At 45.2% G+C, this 20,013-nt stretch overlaps 1 protein-coding gene across 4 annotated transcripts in view; it reads left to right on the top strand.

Moving 5' to 3' along the window:
- Positions 1-20,013, top strand: part of CNNM1 (cyclin and CBS domain divalent metal cation transport mediator 1) — a 70,707-nt gene that overhangs the window by 30,757 nt on the left and 19,937 nt on the right. For 2 of the 4 annotated variants that reach the window (XM_018041667.1, XM_018041666.1), the window contains exons 2-7: positions 387-530; positions 4,589-4,729; positions 7,245-7,414; positions 9,169-9,268; positions 9,615-9,662; positions 13,103-13,165. In XM_018041667.1, the coding sequence (XP_017897156.1) occupies positions 387-530; positions 4,589-4,729; positions 7,245-7,414; positions 9,169-9,268; positions 9,615-9,662; positions 13,103-13,165 (666 nt within the window). The remainder of the gene's footprint in view (positions 1-386; positions 531-4,588; positions 4,730-7,244; positions 7,415-9,168; positions 9,269-9,614; positions 9,663-13,102; positions 13,166-20,013) is intronic. The other 2 variants (XM_018041669.1, XM_018041668.1) reach the window with 1 other exon arrangement.

The following is a 20,013-nucleotide window of genomic DNA, read 5'->3' as shown; positions in this document are numbered from 1 at the left end:
ACACATGGGCTTTCTCTAGATGCGGCACGTGGGCTCTAGAGCACAGGCTCAGTAGTGGTGGCACACAGGCTTAGCTGTTTCCAGGCATGTGGAATCTTCCCAGACCATGGATCGAACCCACATGCCCTGTATTGGCACACAAATTCTTAATCACTGGACTACCAGGGAAGCCCAAGTAACTTGCTTCAAAAGAGATAGTGATATAAAAGTATAAAGTTTGCATTTATAAGAGGTTTTACACAAACTTCATATTTTAAAGAGATCCTGGAATGGGTTCAGCGGTTCAGTCCCAAGATTCGTCAGAGAGCAATTTAGTATCGTTTTCTCACGAGGAAAGTTCTCTGAAAATATCCCAGATGCTTCACTGTGACTGCCTTTGTCTCTAGGAAAGTCTCACCTGGCCATTGTCCAGCGGGTGAATAACGAGGGAGAAGGGGACCCCTTCTACGAGGTGATGGGCATCGTCACACTGGAGGACATCATAGAGGAGATCATCAAGTCAGAGATCCTGGATGAAACTGACCTCTACAGTAAGTGGCTCTTGTCCAAAGCCATCACATTTTCCTCTGAGGTTCTCAGAGCTGGCTTAATTTAATGGACAGTGTGAAAGGGGGTCAGGACAAGCCCCAAGTGTTGCTGTGTGTCAGCCCTCTCCTGCCAGGGCCTGGCATGGCAAGATGCCCCAGTTTGAACCACCAATGAGTCGCTGAGAGTATGCTAGCTAAATGTTTATCAAGAGAGAACCTTCAGGAACAGAGCCAAGACTATGAAAAGGGGACCTCCTGGCCTTTGGATGGAGGAAATGAAGTGCACCTTGGATGACCTCTCTGCCCTTGTTTCTGTCCCCTGTGTTGGTCCTGGTTTGTCTCTTTGTCCACCTGGACACAGACCCTGGCATCCCTGGGGGTTCACTCATGATTCACTCACAACATCAGCGTGCTGTGGAGACTCATGACATCACCCAGCACTACCTAAGCCAAACTAAGTCGTCCTTTTAGACGCTGCTCTTGTGTGTTTTCAGCCCTGCTGCCTGGCCCCCCTACTCCCTTTCCATCCCTGGCTCTGGTCTTGTCTCCTCACCCTCCTCCCCACTCCCCCTCAGGAACAACACAGGTTCCTCCCTGCGATAGTGACTGCTTTCGTTACTGAGACTTATCAAAGCTTTGCTTACAAACATTGCAAAGGCCTGCTTTCCTCAAAAATGGGAGTGTTATCAAATCCATGGGAGTTCCTAGGCCAGTAAGTGTCCCCTCCTCCCAATTTCATCAAGTGGGACAGCAGTCCCCATCCTCCCCTCAGAGAACCCATTCCAGATCTGTGTCCTTGGTTTGCTAGAGGCAACTGTTCAGAGACAAGCTCCTAGTAGAAAAAACTTCAAGACTCTAAGGCAGTGAGTGGTACAGAAAGAGTGCTTGCCTTTGGGGTGAGAAGAGATCAGACCAAGGTGGGCCAAGCCTTGATGAAACATAGCAGGAGCGTCACGGTGTCTGCTGTTGCAGTGGAGCCCTGGCCTAGCTCATCACCTTAAAATAGGGGTTGATCTCTCCATCCCCCAATCCTTTCTCCCTTCTCCACCTCTGAGTGTCACTCTGCTCTAGATTTAGAAATCCCAGTCTATATCTCAATAGATATATTGGAGAAAACATTCACACTAAAGTGTTAGTGGCTGACGTTAATAGTAGTGACAACAGTCTGAGTAAGCTCTTCCTAGGGCATTTGTCCGGAGAAGGCAATGGCACCCCACTCCAGTACTCTCGCCTGGAAAATCCCATGGACAGAGGAGCCTGGTGGGCTGCAGTCCATGAGGTCGTGAAGAGTCGGACACGACTGAGCGACTTCACTTTCACTTTTCACTTTCATGCATTGGAGAAGGAAATGGCAACCCACTCCAGTGTTCTTGCCTGGAGAATCCCAGGGACAGGGGAGCCTGGTGGGCTGCCGTCTATGGGGTCGCACAGAGTCGGACATGACAGAAGCGACTTAGCAGCAGTAGCAGCAGCAGGGCATTTATCTCAACAACCTGATCTTCCAATACTCATTATTAAAATAGAAGAAATGGGGACTTCCCTGGCAGTCCAGTGGTCAAGACTTCATCTTCCAACGCAGGTGGTATGGGTTCAATCCTTGCTTGGAGAGCTAAGACCTCAAATGCCTCATGGCCAAGAAAACCAAAACATAGAACAGAAGCAATACTGTAACAGATTCAATAAAAACTTTAAAAATGGTTCACATCAAAAAAAATGATTTTAAAAATAAATAAAATAAAATAGAAGGAATGAAGAGGGAGATCAGAGGAAACTGATTCTCCGGTGATTAACTATTTGGTAGCATTCTGATGCAGGAGAGAGAGGGAATATTTAGACGGACACGTCATATAAATCAGAAGGTTACTTACTAGTAATGGAAAAGATAAATGGTATTTTATCAGACCAGATAAAATGGTCTGATAGATATATTTGCTGCTCTGTTGCTAAACCATCCTCTCTTAAAAGAGAGGGTTACAATTTTCCCACTCTTTTAAATAAGCATGAATCCTTAAGAATGGTGAGAAGGCTGAGGAGCCAGGACTACTGTGTTGCTTCTCCCCAGATCCTGACCCCGAGGGGAGCTGAGCCTGGATCTCACTGTGGGATCTCACCATTTGTGGCAACCAGACACAAGGAGACTTAAAGCTGGGGCCAGGAGTCCAAGGCAGGCCCAGAAGAGAGCAGAAGAGCAGTATGGAGGAAGGCACTTTCTTCCTTCTAGAAGGGAACTCAGTCACGTGGCAGAGCGAAATCAGGAGGGGGAGAGTCCCAGGGAGCCCGTCCCCTGGAGTTTTCTCCCTTTCATTTCTACTGTGTCTATTCAGCCTGCACTGAGAGTTCCCTGCACTGCTGTTTTGCTCCAGGCCAACTTTAGAAAAACCCTAATCTGCTTTTGTGCTCCCCTAGCACAGGTTAAGATAGGCTAAAGTTTCAATATTTTACTCAGTACTAAGGGAAAGCAAGAGACATATGACCTTTACCCCAAAACAGATTTTTATTGATTCATTTGACTGTGTCAGGTCTTGGTTGCAGCCCTCAGGATCTTTTTAGTTGCAACATGCAAACACTTTGTTGTGGCATTTGGTATCTTAGATCCCTGCTGCTGCTGCTGCTGCTGCTGCTGCTGCTGCTAAGTTGCTTCAGTCGTGTCCAACTCTGTGTGACTCCATAGATGGCAGCCCACAAGGCGTCCCCATCCCTGGGATTCTCCAGGCAAGAACACTGGAGTGGGTTGCCATTTCCTTCTCCAATGCATGAAAGTAAAAAGTGAAAGTGAAGTTGCTCAGTCATGTCCGACCCTTAGCAACCTCATGGACTGCAGCCTACCAGGCTCCTCCATCCATGGGATTCTCCAGGCAAGAGTACTGGAGTGCGGTGCCATTGCCTTCTCCACTTAGATCCTTGACCAGGGGTCAAACCCAGGCCCCCTGCCTTGGGAGCGTGGAGTCTTAGCCACTGGACCACCAGGGAAGTCACCCCCTGGGGGAAAAAAATATATATATATATATATAGAGAGAGAGAGAGAGAGAGAAGATTTTAAAAAGCAAGAAGAAAAATTAAATTGGAAAAAGCAGAGATTTTTTTCTATCAATAATCACAATAGTCCTGCCTGAGGCCCCCACCTGGAGAACTCACCTTTATGGATTATAGAGCTAGTTGCATTTTTTCTCCTTCTTTCCTTAATTTCCCCCAATTCTCTCCCAGTGGAGGGGCCAGGGTTGAAGCAAGAGAATTGTGAGTGGAAAGAGGGAGTGACCACCCCCCTCCTCCTTTGGGTGGCATCCCTCAGTACTGCTCAGAGCATGGTTTAAATCAGTGGGAAGAGACCAGGTGAGTCCAGCTCTGGGGACAGGAGTATGGCCAAGGCAGAAACCCCCCAGGCCCTGCCATAGTCCTTGATGCTAAGAACACAAGTCCCTTGTGTGTGAAGGCCTTTTTGTAAGCATACAGTTATTTGTAAGCATTTCACAGATAGATTATAATGGGAGTCTCATAATAACTACCTGAGATGAGCAGAAAAATTACGATTAATCGTTAACCTTATGAGGCTTCCCTGGTGGCTCAGATGGTAAAGAATATGCCTACAATGCAGGAGACCTGAGTTCTTTCCCTGAGTTTCGAAGACCCTGAATAAGGGAATGGCTACCCACTCCAGTATCCTTGCCTGGAGAATCCCACGGACAGAAGAACCTGCCAGGCTCCAGTCCCTGGGGTTAAATACAGTCAGACACGATGGAGTGACTAAGCATGCAGGCACTAAACTTATGAGAAGAGTTATGATTAATCACTAACTTTATTGTATACATTAAAGCACACAAGACTGTGATGCTTAGAGATGCTGCACAGCTCATAAGCAGGGGAGCCAGTCTTAGAAGCCTGAACTTGGGAGCCCCAGGCTGGCCTTCCTCTTTTCCACTGTTCACCACTTCAGCGCAATTAATACAGAGACTTGTTGACACTTTCCAGAAATCCCCATGATCCCAAAGGACCTGTCTCAGGTGAAACCTCCAAAAATCAACAGTGGCTCTGAGATGGTTGCCGTCTGTCCCCTGTCCCCACAGCAGACAATCGGAAAAAGCAGAGGGTCCCACACAGGGAGAGGAAGCGGCACGACTTCTCCTTGTTTAAGCTTTCCGACTCGGAGATGAGGGTGAAGATCTCGCCACAGCTTCTGCTGGCCACACACCGCTTCATGGCCACAGGTATGATGGCCCTGCCCTCCTGCACCTCCACCCCAGGCAGACAGGGCAGCTCTGGAGGGTGGGACCCAGGCACCAGTCATCCTTAATACCTTGTAACGTGAGTCCAGTGCAGGGACTGAGAACCTCTGTTCCAGAAGAGGAGGTTATCCTTGGGCAGGGGCAACAGGACCCTACATTTGCTCGTTTTCAGCCTCCGATCTTCTTGGGGTAAGTGAGTATGATGCAACTCTGCTTTTCTCTCTTCTACTTGAGAAAAGAGCTGAGGAATCCACCGCTGCACTTTCCCTTCCTCTACCTGCTTCATGGTGGGGGTTGGTGGCCCAGAGGGTTCATCTGGGAGGGACAGGTGATGTCCTATGTAGCTACAAAGGCCCTGGGGCCCAGACTCTCCAGGGGCCATGTAGGCCTGTGATCTATGAGTTCTTCAAATACAGACGTGGATTGTGAATCCCAGAATCTTTAGAGAAAAAAAAAAGAGAGGATCCAAAGATAAACTTCTCCTTCTTGTAAAGAAGGTAAAATTTTCTTTGAACTGTCTGATCTTCTCATTCATGCCTAATTAATGTGCTGACCTATAACGATCACACACATTAGTAAGTTCACTGTTTAATTAATCCAGCATGTATTTATTGAGTCATAATGAATGCTAGTACTGTTCCAGATGCTAAAAGGTAGAAAACTTTAAATTGGAGCTTCTTTAGGGTTTTAAACATGTAATATAGTTCTGATCTAACATGTAATTATAGTTCTAATACAGTCTTTCAATGTTGACTGCAGATCTCAACTGAATATCTGACTTCCTAGAACAAAGCAGATATATCTGTAAATATAATGATATGCCATAATGTAATAGTGTAGTATAACGTAACATAATAATATAGTATAGAATAATACCTATTAATATGTAAATACAATGCAATGATGCTTCTTATTGAGAACTTTCCACTTAAATAATTAAGTGTTCCTGTTAACTTGAAATTTCATTTTACTCAACAGATATACATCATACAAATAAGTCAGATCAAATTCTCTGTATTTCATTTGATCATAGCATTAAAACAAAAACATTTTTAGTCATGTTCACATGGCTTCACGACCCCATGGACTGCAGCCTACCAGGCTCCTCCATCCATGGGATTTTCCAGGCAAGAGTACTGGAGTGGGGTGCCATTGCCTGGTAGGCTGCAGTCCATGGGGTCGCTAAGAGTCGGACATGACTGAGCGACTTCACTTTCAATTTTCACTTTCACGCATTGGAGAAGGAAATGGCAACCCACTCCAGTGTTCTTGCCTGGAGAGTCCCAGGGACGGGGGAGCCTGGTGGGCCACCGTCTATGGGGTCGCACAGAGTCGGACACGACTGAAGTGACTTAGCACTTAGCACTCACGTGGCTTACTTATCCATGTCCGACTCCAGCTGCTTTTTAAACCACTATATTGCAATATAGTTGACATACAAAAAATGGTACATATTTAATGTAAACATCTTGATGAGCTTGGAGATACACATACATTCATAAAACCATCATCATAATCTGTGCCATAAATATAAACATCACTTCCAAAAGTTTCCTGCCACCTTCTATATGTGTTATTACTATTTGTCTGTGTGTGTGTGTGTGTTAATATAAGATCTTAGCAAAATTTTAAGTTCAGTTCAGTTCAGTTGCTCAGTCATGTCCGACTCTTTGCGACCCCACGGACCGCAGCACACCAGGCCTCCCTGTCCATCACCAGCTCCTGGAGTTTACCCAGACTCATGTGCATTGAGTAGGTGATGCCATCCAACCATCTCACCCTCTGTTATCCCCTCCTCCTCCCACCTTCAATCTTTCCCAGCATCAGGGTCTTTTCAAATGAGTCAGTTCTTGACGTCAGGTGGCCAAATTATTGGCGTTTCAGCTTCAGCATCAGTCCTTCCAGTGAATATTCAGGACTGATTTCCTTTAGGATGGACTGGTTGGATCTCCTTGCTGCCCAAGGGCCTCTCAGGAGTCTTCAGTGTAGCATGTTCTTGGGCTCCATATGCTGTGCAGTAGGTCTCTAGGATTTATTCATCTGGCATCACTGGAACTCTGTACCCTCTGACTAGTATCCCCATTACCTCCTTCTCCCAGCCCATTCTACTCTCTGTTTCTATGAATTTGACTATATTAGATTCATCATATAACTGGTATCATGTAGTATTTGTCCCTCTGTGCCTGGCTCCTCCAGGTTCATCCATGCTGTCACAAATGGCAGGATTCTCTTCTTTTTTAAGTCTATGTGCAGCTTTAAATAAAGTCAACGAGAAAATTAATAACAAAATTGACACTGTCAAAACAGGGACCTGAAATGCCAGTGCAGGTACCCATGTCCCCAGAGGGCCCAAAGATGCACACTTGGGCTTAAGACACTCCCCACCCCCACCCACCCAAGGGAACTGCAGGATGGAGCGTGGAGCGCGAATGGCTCTGGTTGTGTCCACCCTGACTCCTCCCTGCTGCCGATTCCTCCTGCCTTCACTCTCCTCTAGAAGTGGAGCCGTTTAAGTCTCTGTACCTCTCGGAGAAGATCCTGCTCCGGCTCTTGAAACATCCCAATGTGATCCAGGAGCTGAAGTTTGATGAGAAGAACAAGAAGGCCCCGGAACACTACCTCTACCAGCGGAACCGCCCCGTGGACTACTTTGTGCTGCTTCTGCAGGTGAGTGGGAAAGGCTTAGACCCTCCAAGGGCAAGGTAGGACTTCTCCAGGCTGAAGAGGAATGCCCACGCCTCCTCCGGGCCAGGTTCAAAGGCTGCCTTGGGAGCAAGGCCAGTTGGGGCGGGCGTTTGTCCCTGACTCACAGGAGACAGGTGTGACGGGCTGGCGTCCTAGAGTGATGGGATCTTTATGGCACTTAGTCTGATGTCAGCAATGTTTGTGGTTGGGAGTGCAGTGGGTAACTCCCAGCCAAGGGGTTCTGCTGCTGAACTTCCTAAACTGGTGTCCTACAAAATCCCTATCACCTCTTGTCTCTGCTTGGCCATGCCCAGGAATACAACTGTGCACTGGCTCCCAAATTTCAGACACTCCTTGTTTTAAGCTCTTCTCTCTGTCAAGCAAAATCTCACCATCTCTGATTTCCACCCACTGGTCCTTGCTTTGCTCTCTGGAGGCACATGGGACACGTCCACTCTCTCTGCCACACTTCAACCATTGCAGTGCCTTAATCCTTTCCTAAAGGGGACTATGAGGGAATAAACAAGAAAATGAGAGAGGTGCAGCATCTTGCTGGTACTCACATGAGTACAGTCATCCCCCCTGCCCTGAGAGGGTGTAAATAAGTGGAGAGGCCTGTAAATAAGTGTCAGGCATGATTCCAGCCCCTCCTCCTGGCTTGGTTCCACCGTTAGCCCTGCCCCTACTCACCGTCTCTTCCTGATAAAATCTGGTGAACCCTAAATACAATGATTGTCTTAAAATCCTAATTAAATTCACATTGACTTAGAAAGGGCCTCTCTGTTACAGTCCCCCTGCCACCTGTCTGCTCCTACACAGTATATGCCTCAAACCCATCCTTCCAGATAGCCTCGTTAAAATGCCTTCTTCTCCAGAAATGGAGTCACATTCTTTACTGTTGAAAATTGAGAAGGGTGTTTGCATTGTTTATATAACACAAGGCACGCGAGTAGAGTCTTATGCCTAATATAAACGTAACCATTTTCAAATAAATCTTGGCGGGGGTAAAATATAGGAGCAAGAGGGTAGGTTCAGAAATTGGAAAGACCTAGTTTTAAAATCCCATTATTGGTACTTGTTAACTAACCTTGATTTAGTTATTTAATCTTTATGAGCCTCAAAATTGATTCATCTATAAAACTGGGGGTAAAAATAGTACAGGCCTTGTAGAGTCTGGGATGAATCCGTGCAGTGCATATACACGGTTTCAGACCCCTAATAGCATACCGTATGCTCAAGCTTCTCACAGAATCTGGCTTTATCTCAGCTAGAGATAAGAGAGATGGTCTAGTCTTAGACTATACCACTGGAAGTTTATGGGATTTATGGGGTCCTGAGCTAGCTGGACCTGCCTCATGAAGGAGCCATTAGAGTCTTCAAGGAAAGCTTGCATGTTCATGACTGGATACTGCTTTATTAACTAAGCAAGAACTTTAGTGCCAAGGGCTCCTGAAGTTCAAGCTGCTGACCCAGAGAGATGTTATGGGGAGGGAGGTGGGAGGGGGGTTCATGTTTGGGAACGCATGTAAGAATTAAAGATTTTAAAATTAAAAAAATAAATAAATAAAATAAAATAAAATAGTTAAAAAAAAAAACATATCTGGATGGAATTCACATTCTCCTATGATAAGATTTTAGGTCCACTTATTATCCAAACAGAAGTACTTAGGGTCATCTTCACTAAAAGGGCTGGACATGCTCTTCCACACCCTTAGCACACTTCCTTCTTTCTCCAGGGTAAAGTGGAGGTGGAGGTTGGTAAGGAAGGCCTTCGCTTCGAGAACGGAGCCTTCACCTACTATGGTGTCCCAGCCATCATGACCACTGCTTGCTCAGGTATTCCAGTTTCCAAGCCATAGCTTATTGGGGAAGCAGTGAGCTAGTGGAGAAAATGCATCTGGGTTCCAAGTCATGACTGCTGTTGTGGACCCTGGACAAGCCTTTTACCTTCCTGGACTTTAGAAGTGGAAGTACATGGTAGACTGTAACATTATCCAGTGGTAGGGATGTGGTAATTTTCAATATGAAAAGACACATTTATTTCACTCTTTATACGTCCACCTGATTACCTATTTCTGCAGAGTTGACTGGTGCTGTGGGTGGGATGGAAGAGGGAGAATTCCTCTAAGAAGGTGTGTTTTCTGAATTGCCTCTGAAACACCCTGCATCCTTCTGTCCTTAGATAACGATGTGCGGAAGGTTGGAAGTCTGGCTGGATCCTCTGTCTTTCGTATGTATCTCTCAAACCCCTCCCTCGTCCTCCCTGCCAAGGTCCTGCCTCAGCCCAGTCTGGGGACCCGGACCGACCACTCTCAGCCTGGGCTGGGACTAACACAAATGCTGGCAGCCTCTTTGTATGCTCTGCCAGGAACACTGCTTTCTGCCAGGTACCCGCAGACCACGGCGGGGGTGGGGTGGGGGGCTTAGTTTCTGAGAGTCTAGAATGTTTTCTGCTGCTTCTCTGCTTGTGTGCAAAATGATGAATGACCAGCGAGGGAGGTTGTGAGGGGAGGCACCATTTGCTGTCACCTGCCAGGGAATGCAAGCAGGTGGTTTTGTGTGCTCTGCTGGAGGTTGAACCGTTCCTTCTCTGCTGTGGTAATCCACCCTCTGTCCTCTACTTGCAGACCTTAATATGCTGTTATTGTGTCTGTGGCATTTAGTAAGCAGTAACAGCAAGATCTTAGGATGTAAACCCCAGGCTGGCACGTATGTTGCTCATCTGCTTCTCTTTGCTCATTGACCACATCTCAGCAGGTGGGGAGGGGTCTGTGGCTGGCCGTGCATGCTGATGGCAGGGGCTGGCACAGGCTGCTGGTGGGTGTTCTCTGCCCCTTCTGTGCTCTACCTTCTCTGCTTCCTGCATCAGTTATCGTACTTGTGTTTAGAGGGCATGGCATTTGTTGTGATATAAGTGTGATCCAGAAAGCATTATTTCTCTAGATTTGTCTTTGATTCACCAGTCTGAATTTTGCATTGCTTTCAGCTCTTAGTTTTTATGGTGGCCATTTTAATGCCAAATGGGTGTTTTTTCTCATCATTAAAAAAAAAAACCTTCCATAGTACTTTATATTGGGATTTATCAGAGGGTCCCAAAGCTTGAAATCACAATCCATGGCACCTGAAAAGTAGGTACTGTTTTAACAGAGAAACTAAAGAAATGACCTGCTCTGAATCACCTCAATGCAATTATTTACCTCAATGCATTCCAGTGGCCTGACTCGTTCAAACAGCACAATGAAATACAGATCTTAGATGCAATGTGTTCCAGGATGTCGTTTCTACGTGGGAATATTGGGACAATTTACAGTGTAATTTCCCATCCTGGCCCAACAGAGAGCTTAAAAGAAATTGAAATAGCTGCCCACACCCAAGGAGTGGTCCTACATATGTGGAAGGAGGGCTGTAACAAAAATCCCTGGTATGTTGTTATATAAACCGACAAATCTCAATTAAGGTTGGTGAAGGAAGCATCAGTTCACAGAACAAGAAGTCAAGATATGGGAGAGGGATGGTCTACAGGACCAAGTAGACCTTGGTTCTCTAAAGGAGGTCTCCACCATCCATCACATTGGTGCTTGCTCAAGGTAGAGTGACTACTGAGATTCAAAGTGTTACCTAGAGGTGTTGGCCTTTACATAAGACTGAAAGAAAAAAAAAAAAAAAAAGACTGAAAGAAGTGGGGACTCTAGGGGTAAATCGCTGCGTAAAGGTCCCAAGCCCATCTAATTTACATGACTTTCTTTCTTTAAAAAAATTTTTTTTAGTAGTAGGAAAATGTTATCTGGTTTCCTCAGTCCTTCCAGAACTGGTCTCCAGTTCTTTCTATCGAAATCCATTTTATCATTGAGACAAAATAAACCTGCAATAGTAATCTCTCCTTCAAAACTGGTTAACTAAAAAGAAACGTTAACCTCTCTTTCCCTCTCCACACTTCTGAGCATTTTTATTTATCCATCTTCAGGAGGAAAAAGAAATCAAATTAGCGTGTACGGATATAGAGACATTTTCCATTCTCCCCCACAAGCCCTCCACACCTAATAGAGTTAGGTGTGGATAACTGCGAAGACCACCCGCACTACCCCCCTGCCCCTGCTTATTCCCGGTCCACCTCTCAGCCCAGGTCCAGCCACCCAGCATCTTTCACTGTCCAAGAACCTTACTGGTAGGTCAAGGAAGAGCTTAAGGCTGAACCACAAAGTGGTGGATTCTTGTAGGGTCTCAGTCTACCTAACTAGCCCTGTCCTTGATGCCAATCTAGAGCTGTGTCGGCCTTGAGGGTGATAAATGAGATGATGAGTTTGCCAGAACACTGGCCCTCTGACCGATGCCTCAAAGTTGAGTCTGAGGTTCTCAGTCAGTCGCTCTGCTTTTCCTGTGCTGGGTGAAGGAACACAATCAGCACTGTCTCCTTTGTCTTGGTTCTGATTGCCAGGGAACCCAGGAGGACCAGAGTGAGCCTGGTAATCCGGAGGAATGGGCCTGAGCTCAGCGTGACCAGAACAGATGCCCACAGGGGTGTGGAAGTGGGAGAGAACAAGTCTCCTATTCGCTTGACTGAGACATGTTTAATTTGTGGACTGGAAGCACTAGAATTCTTCTTGAGACGATGGGGTTTCTTATTCCAGTGTGTCTTGCAACACTAGGAGCCCATTTAAATATTCCTTGACAAAGAATGATTACTTGACAAAATAAATGATTATCAGGTAGGATAAGGCTCTCCCCTCTCCCCTTTACACTATTGGATAATTTCAGGCAAATCATTGGGTGCAGCAACCAAGACTGCCAAAGCCACCTATTTCAGAGTCCTGTCACCTGCAGACTGACTTCATTTAGTTTCTTGGAAGGGACTCTGGGAATGATCAGAGGGATAAAGACAGATTCCCTCCCGGAAATACTGCTCGATCAGGATCAAGGTTGGTGAAGGACTGGAATATTACTACACATTCCACTCCACCCAGGCCCCAAGTTATAGCCAGCACCATTTCAGACTACGGGGAAAGAGAGAGAAGGAAAAGGTGATAGGAAGAGAGGTGCTTTGGAGCACTTATACTGGCTAAGAAGTGACTATGATTTAGTTTATCAAGTTGATTCACATTAAGATTGCTAGAAACTGCCCTTCCTGTGTCCCAAGGCTCTGGCTGTGCGCAGTTCCTCCCCAGCACTGGGCCCACAGAGGGAACTCCTAGGAGTCCGAGGCAGAAGATGGCCTCTTCTTCCTCGAGGATGCCCCTAGCAGGAGCTTGCATTTTGCTTTCAGCCCTTCCGCAGGTGAGAAGCCCTCAGGCAGTCCGGAGGGCCCCACGGGGATGCACTGCTGGGCTCCCAACACATGTGCTGGCTCAAAAAGGCGTCTCAAATGAAACACTGCCCAGGCATACTCCCTGCTGGGGCACTGCCTGTTCTTGTCACTGGTGGGTCTCATCCCCTCTGAGATTATTGTGCATCTTTCTGGAAGAACTTCAGCAAAATCTGTTTATTTTCTTCTTTCCGGAGAGTGACTTTGTGAGAAGATGCAATTTCCATGTTTCCAGAGGCAAGACTCCCTTTGGCAGAGAAATGGGATGTTGTGAGGATCCAGGAGCAGACTGTCTCACCCACTTTGCTTTTTGTCTCTCTCCTTTTGTGTTTATCTTCCCCTTCACAACTCACAAATCCTTGACTCTTTAGTGCCTGTCTCTGTGTCTCGAACCTTCGCCTTCAGCAGAGGGGACTCTCTGGCAGGCTCCCCAGGTAAACATGCATGGGGTCTTGATCTCCATAGATCCATGGGGTTTATAAGAGGCCTTTGGTGTCTGCCACTGTTCTGCATGAAAACTAGCCTCTCCCAACAGACAGGCCCAGGACGAAGGCATAGCACAATGCATTGCTAATACTGGTACTCACTGCCCAAGCATGGCTGGTGCAGTGGTGTCACTCATGAACTTAGCCCCCAGGGATATGTCTGTGTGCATCCATGTGAGAAATGGGGAGGGCTGAAGAGGAATGGTGTGAGTTTTTCCTTATCGTTTGTCTGACTGCAGAAAGGAGGGATAAGAGGTGCAGCAGATGAAAAATAGGAGAAAACAATGAAAGGCTATGCTTTATTTCCATTTTTCCTCTGTCTTTTCTTCTATGTGGTCTCTGACCTCAGTTAACCACTAACCCCACCTCATCTTCCTAGAAATGTTACTATGTAGTGACCATAATCTCTCTGGCTCTGCTCCCACAAAGGATGCTATATTAAAAACTTCAGAACTTTTCATTAGTTTAACCTCTCCTGTTAATGAAAAGTTACTGATTTCTTTTTAATCAGGTAAAGCAGCTCCATACTATAACTCAAAGATGGAGTAGAATGTACTAAGTCTGAACAATCGGTTAAGAACTTGGTGGTGTTTTTTTTTTTTTCATCCCTAGAAGTTGATCTCTAAGTTTCATAGAGCAAATAATGAACAAACTAAGGATTTATTTAAGTCACCCTGAAGTTAAAGCACAATCCAATTTCCCACACCCTCTACACCCGGCTTCCTTATTCCAATGCTATGGTAGTGATTCTGAGGCCCCACCATAGCCTCATCATCAAGAAATCAGTTGTATTTCACTGTGTATATAGTAGATTCTCAACATTCAAATAGGCTGAGACCTCAAACCCCCAAATTTGCAACTTCAGAACTATTTATATTGACTTCTACTTTCTCACAAATCACAGTTTTCCATCAAAAACCATCTGGTTCCCATGTTTATCTGTATAAGACAAATTAACCACCTTCTCCAATTTCATCAGTTTTCTCGCTTACTTCATGGTGATTTTCCACCAAGAAATAATTGGTTTTTTTCTCACTTTGTGGGAGCTCATGCCTTTATGATGACTACAGGAGAATGGCCCATCGGAGATGCCATTCTGGTGCCCTCACCAGCTGAGTCGTCACTCCCACATGCCAGCAAAATTAGAAACGACCACATCATGGACCTTCAAGATCCTTCCCACGTGGGGAGTCTTGGTAAATGAATAATGTGCTCTTTAGTTTCAGCAGAAAAGGAAGATGCACATTTTTAAAATATTTTCAACTAAAAAGATCAAAGCATTAAAAAAGAAGAAGAAAGAAAGCATGAGAGCTGGGATATTCTTTTTAAAAATTAACCCGCAGCTCATCAGAAAACCTAGTTAATGATAACTTCCTACTTAAAAAAACTTAGTTCTAGTTCATCAATATAATCCTATAATTTAGTATTTCCAGTCATTCTTGCTTCTGTTCCATATCAGCAGAAGAAGCCTCACTCATTGGATTTACAGAAAGCAGTTCTGGGCACATTCTGGCCCCATACTTGATGTATTATCCAGATACATTAATTTACATATATTATTTCTTCAGTTCAGTTCAGTTGCTCAGTTGAGTCCAACTCTCTGCGACCCCATAAAATTGCAGCACACCAGGCCTCTCTGTCCATCACCAACTCCCAGAGTTCACTCAAACTCATGTCCATCGAGTTGGTGATGCCATCCAGCCATCTCATCCTCTGTCGTCCCCTTCTCCTCCTGCCCCCAATCCCTCCCAGCATCAGAGTCTTCCAGTGAGTCAACTCTTCGCATGAGGTGGCCAAAGTATTGGAGTTTCGGCTTTAGCATCATTCCTTCCAAAGAACAGCCAGGACTGATCTCCTTTAGAATGGACTGGTTGGATCTCCTTGCAGTCCAAGGGACTCTCAAGAGTCTTCTCCAACACCACAGTTCAAAAGCATCAATTCTTCAGTGCTCACCTTTCTTCACAGTCCAACTTTCACATCCATACATGACCACTGAAAAAAACCATAGCCTTGACTAGACGGACCTTTGTTGGCAAGGTAATGTCTCTGCTTTTGAATATGCTATCTAGATTGGTCATAACTTTCCTTCCAAGGAGTAAGCGTCTTTTAATTTCATGGCTGCAATCACCATCTGCAGTAATTTTGGAGCCCAAAAAAAATAAAGTCTGACACTGTTTCCACTGTTTCCCCACCTATTTGCCATGAAGTGATGGGACCAGATGCCATGATCTTAGTCTTCTGAATGTTGAGCTTGAAGCCAACTTTTTCACTCTCCTCTTTCACTTTCATCAAGAGGCTTTTTAGCTCCTCTTCACTTTCTGCCATAAGGGTGGTGTCATGTGCATATCTGAGGTTATTGATATTTCTCCCGGCAATCTTGATTCCAGCTTGTGCTTCTTCCAGCCCAGCGTTTCTCATGATGTACTCTGCACAGAAGTTAAATAAGCAGGGTGACAATATACAGCCTTGACATACTCTTTTCCCTATTTGGAACCAGTCTGTTGTTCCATGTCCAGTTCTAACTGTTGCTTCCTGACCTGCATATAGGTTTCTCAAGAGGCAGGTCAGGTGGTCTGGTATTCCCATCTCTTTCAGAATTTTCCAGTTTATTGTGATCAACATAGTCAAAGGCTTTGGCATAGTCAATAAAGCAGAAATAGATGTTTTTCTGGAACTCTCTTGCTTTTTCCATGATCCAGCGGATGTTGGCAGTTTGATCTCTGGTTCCTCTGCCTTTTTTAAAACCAGCTTGAACATCAGGAAGTTCACAGTTCACATATTGCTGAAGCCTGGCTTGGAGAATTTTGAGCATTCCTTTACTAGTATGTGAGATGAGTGCAATTGTGTGGTAGTTTGAGCATTCTTTGGCATTGCCTTTCTTTGGAATTGGAATGAAAACTGACCTTTTCCAGTCCTGTGGCCACTGCTGAGTTTTCCAAATTTGCTGGCATATTGAGTGCAGCACTTTCACAGCATCATCTTTCAGGATTTGAAATAGCTCAACTGGAATTCCATCACCTCCACTAGCTTTGTTCGTAGTGATGCTTTCTAAGGCCCACTTGACTTAACATTCCAGGATGTCTGGCTCTAGGTGAGTGATCACATCATCATGATTATCTTGGTCATGAAGATCTTTTTTGTACAGTTCTTCTGTGTATTCTTGCCACCTCTTCTTAATATCTTCTGCTTCTGTTAGGTCCATACCATTTCTATCCTTTATCGAGCCCATCTTTGCATGAAATGTTCCCTTGGTATCTCTAATTTTCTTGAAGAGATCTCTAGTCTTTCCCATTCTGTTATTTTCCTCTATTTCTTTGCATTGATCGCTGAGGAAGGCTTTCTTATCTCTCCTTGCTATTCTCTGGAACTCTGCATTCAGATGCTTATATCTTTCCTTTTCTCCTTTGCTTTTTGCTTCTCTTCTTTTTGCAGCTATTTGTAAGGCCTCCCCAGACAGCCATTTTGCTTTTTTGCATTTCTTTACCATGGGGATGGTCTTGATCCCTGTCTCCTGTACAGTGTCACGAACCTCCATCCATAGTTCATCAGGCACTCTATCTATCAGATCTAGTCCCTTAAATCTATTTCTCACTTCCACTGTATAATCATAAGGAATTTGATTTAGGTCATACTTGAATGGTCTAGTGGTTTTCCCTACTTTCTTCAATTTGAGTCTGAATTGGCAATAAGGAGTTCATGATCTGAGCCACAGTGAGCTCCCAGTCTTGTTTTTGCTGACTATATAGAGTTTCTCCATCTTTGGCTGCAAAGAATATAATCAGTCTGATTTCGGTATTGACCATCTGGTGATGTCCATGTGTAGACATGGACATGTGTTGTTGGAAGAGGGTATTTGCTATGACCAGTGCGTTCTCTTGGCTAAACTCTATTAGCCTTTGCCCTGCTTCATTCCGTATTCCAAGGCCAAATTTGCCTGTTACTCCAGGTGTTTCTTGACTTCCTACTTTTGCATTCCAGTCCCCTATAATGAAAAGGACATCTTTTTGGGTGTTAGTTCTAAAAGGTCTTTGAGGTCTTCATTATTATGTCTTACTCCCATCTTTTTTTTTTTTTTTGGTCACACCGCATGGCAGGCAGGATCTTAGTTCCCCCACCAGGGATCGAACTCATGCCCCCTTCAGTGGAAGCACAAAGTCCTAACCTTTGGACCTCCAGGGGAGTCCCTGGAAATTAAGTGGGCGTTTAAGTTTTAAGAGACTTGGTTATTTTTTCAATCCCCACAACCACCTTAGGAGATGGGCAGAAATTGTTTGGAGACAATAGGTAAGGAAACAACTCCAAGAAATTAAGCGGTTGGGTCAATGTCAGATGTGTAATTAGGATGCAGAGGGCTGAGAGCCAGAATCCAACTCTCTTAGGCCTTGTTCTATTGCCTGGGACCTTCCTGCGTTTCTGAATGTGGGCCTGTTGTGCCCTCTAGAGGGCTGTGACTTGTTTGCATTTTGAAAGCAGCTGTGCTAATAAACCATGGTACTCACCTTAGATTGAGGCTGGTGGTCCCTACTCCAAATATTGCCACTATTACTCATAGGCAGTTTCCTTCTAGTCGAGCCTTAGTGTGAAATGAGGAGAGCAGAGTGTGTGTGGATTACCTCCAGAGTGTGCTGCAATTAGCCAGATTTGCAGGTGTTTTTATTTAAAAATAAAACCACTGAGAGTACACAGCCCCACTACAGTTATCATTCCCTCTCCCCAGATTCATTCCTTTTTTCTTCTCCTGATGGTAGAGGTGATTTCAAGTTCCCCATGACAGTCCTTCTGAATCCATGAAAGAACAAAAGCAATAGAGAGGCCACGAGCAAGGGTCCTTTTTCAATGCCCAGTTGCATTTGTAATGTACTTTGAGATCAGTGAGGATAGTTTTTTTCCCCAAAATATAAAGGAAGTACCTAAAAATAATCTTTTTACTTCGTGAAATGTGGTAAGTGGAAATATTCCTTAGGGTCGGCTCTTGCATAGTCAACATTTGGGAACCATTAAAGCTGCATGTAACGTGAGCAAGTTCATCTGGGCTCCTAACTTGGGCTGATTTGCAGAGTTCACATTATAGCTTTGAGAGAGAGCTTTTGGCATTTGGTTGTCTGATGTTGAATAGTACCCCAGCATGATGAATTTTAATAATCCTAGTTTGTACTCTTATAAGCCTGTGTAATTAAATTCCCGCATCCAGTTTAGAAAACACAGATGGCCTGTGGCATAGTGACGATGACCAAATTGGGCTGTTCCTCTCTGTCCTCAGTGAGACTCGGACAGATGTAAGCAGGCAGCTGCTGAACCTTACCTCTTCTCACATCCCCAGACTGAAAAGGAGAGTGAGGTGTTCTTCTATGTGTGGCTCCTGTTCCTGGGATAGAGTCGTGAGATCTCTGGGCACAGGGGTCACGAGTAAAGCAAGAGTCTCAGAGGTGTGTCTGGGTTTTCAGGGCCCCTGCCTATCCGTGCAGAATGAGGGGAGATTCCATCCAGCCCTGACTTCAGTTTAAACTCCTCTTCCACCCCTTCTCTCACCCCAACCCAATTTTACCCCAATGTCTTCTCCACCCAACCTCAGAAACTCCAACTTGCCATCCAAGACAGATGTACCTTACAGGCAAACCACACGAAGCCTGCAGGAATGAGCTTGCCACACTTCTCCACCCAAATTGAAAGCGTGATGTAAGAGCAAGATGGGCGAGGGAGATGTCAACAGCCAGGCCTGCGCCCTATTGAGGGATCCTGTGGTCAGTTTCATGCATCATTGAACAATCCGTCGCCTCTTAGACCTCTTTGCTCTGTGCTTAGAATTTTTCTTCTCTCTTCACTCCCCCAAGCTGTGCCTCTATGCTCTTAGAAAATGCCAAGGGGAATTATACAACTTGAACTAGTTTGCCATGCTGCTGGGACACTCGTCTGTTACTGATTTCTTCTCTCTTTTTTTTTTTTTTTTTATTAAAAGCATTTCCATTTCCCTTGCTCAAAAACTTCTGAGTGTATGTGCACAATTACCAAAACGCCGAGTCATCAGCATCCTACCTATTGAGGAATGTCAGGCTCTGGGACACAAAATCATTGATCTTGCACAACAGTCAGATGAGCTGGGACTTTCTTTGTCATGAAATGAAGATTCCTTTTTCATTCTAAAGATGGCTTTTATAGACCCAACCTTTGTAAGACAGCTGTATCTTTTGCTGTTGGGAATCCTTTGGGATATTATGAATAAAGCTTCAATAGCATTGTCTTTACTTAAAAAAAAAAGAAACATGTTTTTCCTCCCAGCACAACAGTGATGTTGCTTGTGTTTGACATGTGGGCCCTATGAGTGACAGCAGGGTGACATGCCTGCGCTGGGTGCCAGTGAAGATGAGAGCTTTGGGAAGAACAGGGATGAAACTGTTTCCTCTGTTTTGAACAGCAAGTGGAAGTGATTCAGGCAGAAGTTGATTCTATTCAGTTCAGTCACTCAGTCATGTCCAACCCCTTGGACTGCAGCACGCCAGGCTTCCCTGTCCATCACCAATTCCGAGAGCTTGCTCAAACTCATGTCCATCGAGTCAGTGATGCCATCCAACCATCTCATCCTCTGTTGTCCGCTTCTCCTCCTGCCGTCAATCTTTCTCAGCATCAGGGTCTTTTCCAGTGAGTCAGTTCTTGGCATCAGGTGGCCAAAGTATTGAAGTTTCAGCTTCAGCATCAGTCCTTCCAATGAATATTCAGGACTGATTTCCTTTAGGCTTGACTGGTTTAATCTTGCAGTCCACGGGACTCTCAAAAGTCTTCTCCAACACCACAGTTCAAAA

This window comes from Capra hircus, chromosome 26 (assembly GCF_001704415.2).
Source record: "Capra hircus breed San Clemente chromosome 26, ASM170441v1, whole genome shotgun sequence".
NCBI classification, from domain to species: Eukaryota; Metazoa; Chordata; class Mammalia; order Artiodactyla; family Bovidae; genus Capra; species Capra hircus.
This window is presented reverse-complemented; position numbering and strand designations above follow the sequence as displayed.